The 9,996-nt window shown below is 60.1% G+C and overlaps 1 protein-coding gene across 1 annotated transcript; it reads left to right on the top strand.

The window, feature by feature from the left end:
• The first annotated feature begins 8,479 nt into the window (after window positions 1–8,479).
• PHLDA2 (pleckstrin homology like domain family A member 2) lies at window positions 8,480–9,689 on the top strand. Its single transcript, XM_069565041.1, has 2 exons — window positions 8,480–9,021; window positions 9,282–9,689. Exon 1 carries the CDS (start codon window positions 8,588–8,590, stop codon window positions 9,008–9,010), a length of 423 nt encoding a protein of 140 aa, XP_069421142.1. The 5' UTR covers window positions 8,480–8,587; the 3' UTR covers window positions 9,011–9,021; window positions 9,282–9,689.
• The last annotated feature ends 307 nt before the right edge of the window (window positions 9,690–9,996 follow it).

A 9,996-nucleotide genomic window follows, 5' to 3' on the forward strand; every position in this document is an offset into this window, starting at 1 on the left:
CCGAGGTGTCACTGCTGGCCCAGTCACCAGCCCATCTGGTCACGCCAACAGCTCGGAGAGGCGGCCAGACGTGGCTTTCCATGACAAGCCGACAACCCCGGCCTAGTGGGGATCCACGCTCGTGGGGCCTGTGGCCCTTGCACAGGCCACAAACGGCCTCTGTGGTCTTCCCCGGGGGCTTCCCAGGGCCCTTCTTGCAGTCGAGCATGCCTGCCCGTCTGTGGCCTGCCCAGGTCTTGGTTCTGCATCTGGGGTCTGAGTGGACCCATCATTTCCTGCCCTGGGGATTCAGGGAGGGGAAGCTGGGGTGCGAGGCCAGAACTGCCTCCTTCCCAGACCCTGAGTACAGGGCTGGCTGCCCACACCACCTCCCCAGAGCCTGCAGGCTCAGAGCCCAGGGCCTCCGTGGGGCTCGGGCATCCTCCTGGGGACAGAGGCTCCTGGGGACAGAGGCTCCTGGGAGCGGCGCTGGGCCTCCACAAGGCTGGGGCGTCCTCCTGGGGACAGAGGCTCCTGGGGGTGGAGCTGGGCCCCCGCAAGACGGGCGTCCTCCCGCCTCAGGAGGTTCCAGAGTGGGGCAGGGTAGATGGCTACAGAAAAGGGTAGGGTGGGCAGGAGGCAGGGAAGTGGGTGCCAGGACCCTGGTCCTCAAAGTGGGAGGCACAAGGGGACACCTGAGAGCATGAGGTGCCTGGGCTGGTCTGAGGGGGCCTGGGGACCCAGAGCCAGGGTGCCCGGCCCCTTAGCAGCTCATGGGTGGGGGCCGAGATGGGGCTGGCAGCTGGCAGGGGTCTCATGTAGAGACCTGCCCGAGACTGCAGTGCCCAGCGAGAGGCTGATGCGCCAAAGAAAGCAGAGCCTCCACCCAGAGGAGGGGCTGAGGGGACCCCCTGGCCAGGTCCCTCCCCACTGCTGGTCCCCTATCAGCCACCTCCTGGGGCAGCCCAGGCCCCTCGGAACGTCCCGAGCCTGCCCTCCTCTCCTCTGGCTCCCCTCCTGGCCAGGAAGTGTTTACTGCCAGACCACAAGGGGCTCTGTCTCCTTGTTCACACCTGGGGAGAGCCAGGTGATGTGGAGAACCCCTGCTCACCTTGAGGACCCAGCTCAGAGTCACTGGTGGTCTCAGCACCTGTGGTCAGCTGACGACCCCATCACTCTGTCTCACACGGGCTCTCATCTGCCAGCCACCTGGCTGCAGGCCCGGGGGAGGGTGAGAGTGGGTGGGCGGGGTTGGGGGCAGGCTCACTATCAGAGCCCCTGGGGGCTGTGTCAGTGTCCTGGGGCGGCTGTCACAAATGACCACGAAGTGCGGAGGCCAGAAGTCCCGGATCAAGGTGTTGGTGGGACCACGTCCCCAGCCAAGACGCTACAGGAGGGTCCTCCCGCCTCCTCAGTACTTGAACTGAGAACTTCCAGATGTACAAGTTGGGTTTCAAAGAGGGAGAGGAACCAGACGTCAAATTGCCAACATCCACTGGATCATTGGAAAAGCAAGAGAGTTCCGGGAAAACATCTACTGTTTTATTGACTACGCCAAAGCCTTTGACTGTGTGGGTCAAAACAAACTGGAAAATTCTTAGCAAGACGGGATTATAGACCACCGTATCTGTCTCCTGAGAAATCTGTATGTGGGTCAAGAAGCAACACTTAGAACTGGACATGGTACAACGGACTGGTCCAAACTTGGGAAAGGAGTGTGACAAGGCTGTATGTTGTCACGCTGCTTATTTAACTTATATGCAGAGTAAAGTGTTAGTTGCTTACTCATGTCCAACTCTTTGCAACCCCGTGGACTGTAGCCCGTCTGGCTCCTCTGTCGGTGGAATTCTCCAGGCAAGAATACCCGAGTGGGTAACCGTTCCCTTCTCCAGGGGATCTTCCCAACCCAGGGACTGAACCCAGGTCTCCTGCGTTGCAGGCAGGTTCCTTACCATCTGAGCCCCCAGGGACCGCCTTATACGCATGGCGCATCAAGCAAAATGCCAGGCTGGATGAGTTACAAGCTGGAATCAAGGTTGTCTGGAGAAATATCAAAAGCCTCAGATATGCAGGTGATACCCCTCTAATGGCAGAACGTGAGGGGGAACTAAAAACCCCTTGATGAAGGCGAAAAGCTTTTTTTCCACAAAGCTGGCTTGAAACTCAACAGTCAAAAAACTGAGATCATGGTATCTGGTTCTATCAGTTCACTTCAGTTGCTCAGTCATGTCCAACTATTTGCAACCCCATGAACTACAGCACATCAGGCTTCCCTGCCCATCACCAACTTCCGGAGTTTATTCAAGCTCATGTCCTTTGAGTCGGTGATGCCATCCAACCATCTTATCCTCTGTCGTCCCCTTCTCCTGCCTTCAATCTTTTTTAGCACTTTTCAGGGTCTTTTCCAATAAGTCAGTTCTTCACAGCAGGTGGTCAAAGGATTGGAGCTTCAGCTTCAGCATCAGTCCTTCCAATATATATTCAGGACTGATTTCCTTTAAGAGTGACTGGTTTGATCTCCTTGCAGTCCAAGGAACTCTTAAGAGTTTTCTCCAACACCACAGTTCAAGAGCAGCTCAGCTTTTCTTTTATGGTCCAACTCTCATATCCATACATGACTATTAGAAAACCCATAAGCGTGACTAGCTGGATCTTTGTCGGCAAAGTAATATCTCTGCTTTTTAATATGCTGTCTAGGTTGGTCATAGGTTTTCTTCTAAGGAGCAACAATGTTTTAATTTCACGGCTGCAGTCACCATCTGCAGTGATTTTGGAGCCCGAGAAAATAAAAGCTCTGTTTCCGCTGTTTCTCCATCTATTTAACATGAAGTGATGGGACTGGGTGTCATGATCTTCATTTTTTGAATGTTGAGTTTTAAGCCAGCTACTTCACTCTCCTCTTTCACCTTCATCAAGAGCTCTTTAGTTTCTCTTCGCTTTCTGCCACACGGGTGGTGTCATCTGCATATCTGAGATTATTGATAGTTCTCCCGGCAGTCTTGATTCCAGCTACAGAGTACATCATGTTACATGCTGGGCTGGATGAAGCACAGGCTGGAACCTGGTCCCATCAGTTCATGGCAAATAGAAGGGGAGAAAGTGGAAGCAGTTACAGATCTTATTTTTTTGGGCTCCAAAATCGGTGATAGTTGAACCATAATGAAGGCTGAGCGCCAAAGAATTGATGTTTTCGATTTGTGGTGTCGGAGAAGACTCTTTAGAGTCCCTTGGACTGCAAGGAGATCCAACCAGTCCATCCTAAAGGAAATCAACCCTGAATATTCATTGGAAGGACTGATATGAAGCTGAAGCTCCAATACTTAGGCCACCTGACGCAAAGAGCCTACCCATTGGTAAAGACCCTGATGCTGGGAAAGATTGAAGGCAGGAGAAGTGGGCAACAGAGGACGAGATGGTTGGATGGCATCAAGTCAGTGGACATGAATTTGAGCAAACTCCAGCAGATGGTGAAGGACAGGGAGGCCTGGGGTGCTTGAGTCCATGGGGTCGCAAGGAGCTGGACACGACTGAGCGACGGAACAACAGCATCCGTGGATGGGCAGCTGCTTGCACGTCTGGCTGTTGGGACACTGCTGGGAACAGGTGTGTGACCATGAATTCAGTTCTCTGCTTTCACTTCTTTTGGGAACAGACCCAGAAGGGAGGCTGTTGGATGACATGATAATGTTATTCTTAATTTTTTGATGAAACACCAATACATTTTTTAAAAAGAACAAAGGTCAGTCGCCACATCGAGAGTGGGCCTGGGGTGGGGTCGTGAGAGAGCAGTGCTCAGAACTTTGAAATCATTTCATCAGTTTCTTAACTTCTTATATGAACAATTGGTCATTTGTTTTGGTAATTGTTTTAAGTAGTAAAGAATTTGATTAAAATATACATGACAGGGCTTCTTCCCTGGATGGCTCAGTGGTAAAGAATCGATCCCGGGAAGATCCCACATGCCGCGGAGCAGCTAAGCCAGGGCACTGCAGCTACCTAGTCTGTGCCCTGGAGCCCGGGGGCCGCAGCTACTGCGCCCACGCGCCCTGGAGCCCGGCCACGACGAGAGAAGCCACCACAGTGAGAAACCCGCGCCCCACAATGCGAGAGGAGCCCCCATTCTCCGCAGCTGGAGAAAGCCCTGCGCTGCAGTGCAGGCCCAGCACAGCCTCTGGAATTTACGTGTGTGTGTACATATGCATAGACATGTACACCGAAAGCAAAGCCCAGATGACACAGCCCCACCCCAGGTGCTGCCCGAGACTCTGGGGTCGGGTGGCTGGGAGCAGGATGCCCCGCCTGTCCTGGGATGGCACTGCCCAGGCGGCTGAGCACCGTCCAGGAGGTGGTGGCCATGCCTGCCCACTCGTCCTCTCTCCTTTCCCGTATTCTGCTCGTATGTTCGTCTGAGCGTCCAGAAGGGTCCCTTGTCTCCCAGCTGGCTCCCCTCTCCTCTCCCCACTCCATGACGATGGGAGAGGACCCTCCTCTCAGCTCCCGCAGGCCTGGACCTGCCCGGCCCTGTCCCCACCTCGGGATGTCCTAGCTGACCAGTCAAGGAAACAGCCTCCACCAGCATCAGTCACTCTGACTCCAGAGAGCTGGGTTTCTTGGGCAGTAAGGTGGTCCACTCATGTCCAGAAACATTTCCTAAGCACCTGGGCTGGACCCCGAGAGTCCTGGAGACTAAGACACTTGTCTCTGCCTTTCCAGGACTGGCAGTGACTTCTGAGCAGGGTACTGATGGATGAACAGAAGTTCGCCAGGGCCCGAGGAGGGGGACAATGCTCTGGGTAGTATGACTATTTCTCATTCAATCTCCAGTGCCTTGTGAGGTGGGGGCGTGCCCGTTGGACTCCAGCTGAGGGGGTCAGGGACACGGCCCTGAGGGACCAAGGCCGGGCTGATTGTGAGAGCCTGGAACCAGGTGGGGACAGGCCTCCTGCCTCCTGCCCTTGGAGCTCTCACTTTTCCCAGGCCACAACTTTGAGGAGAGGAATTGAGGACAGGCCTGAATCTCAGGCCAATGGACTGTGTCAGGCTCAGGTCACGTGGTGTCAGGCCATCTCTCAGATGCTGCAACTCCAGGCAGCTTGGGCCTCCCCCGCCCTCCCCAGGCCCGCACTGGAGCAGTCAATGACACCCCAAGTTGTGTGCTTGGTGAAAGCCAGCTTGAGGTCATGCCCGGCAATCCCAGAGGGCTTCCTGGAGGAGGGGGACTTCCAGGCAGGGGAGCAGGGCCGTTCCTCGGGGCCGTTCCTGAGCACTGCCACCCACAGGAAGAACATGGCAGGGAGCCCCAGGCTCGGGGCTGCCATGATGCACAGCTTCCTCACAGGCTGCCCTTTGCCAGGCTGGTTGTGCTGGAGCCTAGAGGCCTGGCATCGTCACCGCAGGGAAATGACCTCATGGGGAGTTTTGAAGAGGCGCCCTTGCTCCGCCCCGGCCTGCCTGACACCCTCACCCAGCTGGGAAGGAAGGCAGGAGTCCCCAGCCGGATGTTTGGGGACCAGTCTCTGTCTGCCTGCTGGAAGGGGGTCCCCTCGGCTCCCTGTGAATCCCGGAAGCGGCCCTTGGATAAATATTAGTAAACTTGGCTCAGACCAGTGCTGCCTGACGCCGGTGTTGTGAGGCAGGGCCCCGCAAACACCCCCCAGCCAGCACCCGCTCAGCCCCTGAGCAGAGCCAGTTCCTGCCCCCAGGCTCAGGGCGCGGTCGGATGCATTTGAGGCCCACTGGCTGGCTGTGTGACCTCCGCTGAGTCACTCAACTCCTCTGAGACCCCTTCTCCATTCCTTGCAGAACAAAGAAAGCCTCCCCAGTGGCCGCCAGCTCACGGGGTGACCCGGAGGAAGAAAGCAGAGCGACACTGGCCTCCCCAAAGTGCCAGGCCCCATCTCTCAGGCCAGGGCCCCCCCTGCCCCCAGCACCAACTCAGCCCAGAACCCGCTGGGGCCGGAGCTCCTTGTGGGTGAAGCCCGGGTCCGCACTGCACGCCTCCGTCTCGGCCAGGAAGCCAGCCTGGCGGGCCCTCCCTGCTATCAAACAGCTCGGGGGGTCGCAAGGTGAGCCCTTCGCTTTGTCCTCACATTCCAAGGACCCTCCAACCGGCCTGCGTGGGAGGCGGGAGCAGGGTCCCCTCCTTGCTCCAGACCCAGCTGGCCTGGCTGAGTCAGGCAGGCAGACCTCCGGCTGGTGGGGGTGCAGCTGCCTGGTGGGGGTGGGGAGGGTGCCAGTGGACTCCCACCCGATGACCTGCCCTCCCAGCTCCCACGGACCCTCCTTCAGGACACCGCCCCCAGGCCGCTGGTCACTGGCTGGCCCTGGGGGTGCCTGGCCAGTGGGGACAGGGAAGAGCGCCAGGTGGGCCTGCTGATCACCGCCCGCCTGGCCTCACCTCGTCCTCCCCGGGGCTTCCACCCCACATCTGAGAAAAGGGGCATGAAGAATGCCCCCCGGGACCTGGCTCAGCTGGCTCCTCAGGAAGCCCTCTCTGGCACCCTGGCCCCCCCCAGGGAGACTGCCAAGCTGTCCTCTCGGCCCCACGACCCACAGCGCCCTCTCCACACCGAGTGCTCCCCAGGCAGGCAGGATTCCTTCCTTCTCCTCCAGGCCCCAGCACCAGCCAGGCCTGCAGGTACCCAGAAGATGCTCAAGCGACGCTGAGTGTCTGTGGTGTGCCTCATCCTGACTGAGCTTTCACTGCCTGGCGCCTGGGTCAGAGTAATGGCCAGAGGGCCTCAGAGGGGTCCAGGCAGGGTGCCAGGCACCCAGCCAGCTCACAGTGGCTCCCTAGAGGCAGTGGTGGAGAGCTTGGCCCTGGTCTGCCTCCCTGCATCCCCCAAAAGCCCAGGACACAGAACCTTGGGAAGGAGGGTCAGCAGGCTCACCATTATCAGCTCTGCTGCGATGCTTTCAGCGATGGGGAAGTCACCCCTTACATCTCTGCCCTTGCTGCCTTGAGGGGAGCTGTGTCTCCCCGCCCCCCACCCACCCCGTGCTTGCGTCATCCTCGGCCTGCTCCCCTGCTCTGCGAGCCTGCCGATTCCTACTCCCCCGTGCTGCCCGCAACCTGACCAGCGGGCCCTGTGCTTGTTCTCTGCTCCCTTCCACAGGCCAGAGTCCTGGGCCCAACTCCACCTCTCAGCTGCCCCCCTTCCACACCCCTGTCCATCCACTCAGGCCTGGCCCGAACCGCCCATCTGAGCCAGCCAGCGGCGCCCTCATGGTGACCCTGCAGGGCCCGGGCTGGGAGGAGGCAGGGCCAGGGCAGGTGGCAGAGGGCCGGCTGGCGCAGGGTGGGCCTGCACCCAGGAGGTCCCACCTGTGGCTTCATGGTCCGCCTTCGTTGCCTTGGTTATTAATCCTTTTTGAACCAGAGTACCTGCGTTTCCACTTTGCACCAGGAGGTGGGGTGGCTGTCACACCCAACAGGACTCAGCTCACCTTGCTCCCTTCACTTTGCAGTACCTGCCCAGGTCATAGCCAGGTAGGCTGTTTTGAAAGTGGGGGCCCTGGAGCAGGTGGGGCCCCACAGATCAGATCCCCTCTGTCGGCTGGACCCCCACACCTGGGAACCCGGCAGGAGCTAGTAATCACTTCTTGCTCCTGTTAAACCCTTTAAAAGACGATGATGAATAAGAAGACTAGTCTGGCTGGCAGGCATGACTCGGTGGCCCCCAACCCAGCCCAAGCCGACCCCCTCCCCAGGCAGGCACCAACCCCTTTCCCACCCCCCTAGGCTGCCAGGCCCCCCCGGCAGGTCCCCGTGTGTCCTCCCTACACCCCCACAGTGGAGAGGCCTGGAGGGCCTGGGAGGAGGGCTGACCCAGGAAGGGAGCTGGAGCAGCCTCACCTGCCCTCACACTTGCTGGACACTACGGGGAGCTGTTCTAGCACTTTCTGTGGGTTGCCAAATCTAACAAGTGGCTGTTGTCTCTTAACGGAGTGAAAAGTGAAGCTCCCGACACCTGCTCTCCGGCCGGCCCGAACCAAGGAGGAGAGGGCCGGCGGGCGGCAAGGTGGGAGATCAGGTCGGCTGGGGCAGAGCCCCTAGAGGGTCTCCCCAGGAGGGACCCCCGGATGTGCAGGAACGGGGCAACCGCTGCCTCTGCCCCACAAGCCCTGCGCTGGGTGTCAGGGCGCCTGGAAGGTGGGGGTCTGGGCTCCGCCATCACCCTCCCCGGGCTGGTCCGGGCCACGGGTGCTTGCCCGGGTCTCGCGGGCAGTGAGTCACAGCGGGCAGGGCCGGCCACCGCGCATTCCTCCGTGGGGCCGGCGTCCGGGGAGGGGTGACTACCGTGAGTCGCCCCACCGGGCTGGGGGTGGGGGTTGGAGCGCCGGGGAATCGAGGGAGCGGGGCGCAGGCTGCAGACACGTGGACTGGGTGGCCCGGGGCGAGGATGCTGTGTGCAGCCCCGGGGCGACCGCGGCGGGCGGGGAGGGGGAGGCCGGAGGGGGCGGGGCCGGGGGCGTGCCCGGGGCGGGGGGGGGCGGAGCGCGCCAGCGCGGCCACTATAAAGGCGGCTCCCACGCCGCCGGAGCGCATCCTTCACTCTGCCATCCATCGCTCGAGCGTCGTCTCCCTCCAACTGTCAAGCTGGCGAACATGAGGAGCCCCGGAGAGGTGCTGAGAGAGGGCGAGCTGGAAAAGCGAAGCGACAGCCTGTTCCAGGTGTGGAAGAAGAAGCGCGGCGTGCTCACCACCGACCGCCTGAAGCTGTTCCCCACCGGCCTCGGCGCGCGCCCCAAGGAGCTGCGCTTCCACTCCATCCTCAAGGTGGACTGCGTGGAGCGCACCGGCAAGTACGTGTACTTCACCATCGTCACCACCGACCACAAGGAGATCGACTTCCGCTGCGCGGGCGAGAGCCGCTGGAACGCGTCCATCACGCTGGCGCTCATCGACTTCCAGAACCGCCGCGCCCTGCAAGACTTCCGCAGCCTCCGCGAGCGCACCGCGGCCGCCGCGGCCGCCGCGGCCGCCGCGGAGCAGGAGCCCGAGGAGGCCGGGGCGGGCGGCCAGTCCTAAGTCCCGCCGCGGTGAGTGCCGGCCGCCCTCTCGCCCGCGGCGCGCGGTGGTTGGGGAGGACGATTTCGGTCTCGGACGTCGGGTGGAGGTCCTGCCCCGTCCAGGTGTCAAGAGGGGACCGGGTGCCGCGCCGTCGCGGCGCGCCTGGGGCGCGCGGGGAGATATCGCTTTCACCTTCGTTGTAGGGGCCTTGGGATGCCAACAGGCTGGACCCTGGCTGGCTCAGCCCCCGGGCTCGGGCACAGCTCCCTGAATCCTTCTCTCTCCACAGGACCATGCGGGCCGCACCATCGCGAGCCCAGAAGATGCCCGGGGAGACAGAAGCCGCGACAGCACCTAACTGCTGACCAGGGCAAGGATATAGCCCGGTGCTACTCTACTTCACACACAATGACCTTTCCGTGCTGATTCACTGAGCCTCACAGAATCCGCTGAGTGGGGAAGCTAAATAGTTAGCTATCCACATGGCAGCCCACTCCAGTATTCTTGCCTGGAGAATCCCATGGATGGAGAAGCCTGGTGGGCTACAGTCCACGGGGTCGCAAAGAGTCGGACACGACTGAGCGACTTCACTCACTATGTATTTATTTCGATGGTACCTGTATCCAAACCATCTGTCTTAATGTTTGTATTCCACCACCATTCCAATAAATCACTTGATTCATTCTCTTTTCTATCAGCAAGTGTGTGGTGCAGTGAGCTTTATGTGGGAGGGGAGTCGGTGGTCCCTTCAGTGGGTGTTGTTGGAGGGAGCGGCCACCCCAGGTGTCGGAAGGGCAAGGAAACACGCTTTGAGTGCTCACGGTCATCTCCCAGACCTGGGTCACCCTCTCCCAAGGTGGGGGGGCGCTCCCCGGGGGGCCCTGGCTCACTCCGGGTGTGAATGGGAAAGCTGGGACCCTGCTTGCTGACCAATTGGCCCTGTGTGGCCCACGTACCTCCCCATCCAAGGGGTTCTTGCGTGCCTGACCTCAGCTGCCCCCTCC

Source organism: Ovis canadensis, chromosome 21 (genome assembly GCF_042477335.2).
Source record: "Ovis canadensis isolate MfBH-ARS-UI-01 breed Bighorn chromosome 21, ARS-UI_OviCan_v2, whole genome shotgun sequence".
Taxonomy (NCBI): Eukaryota; Metazoa; Chordata; class Mammalia; order Artiodactyla; family Bovidae; genus Ovis; species Ovis canadensis.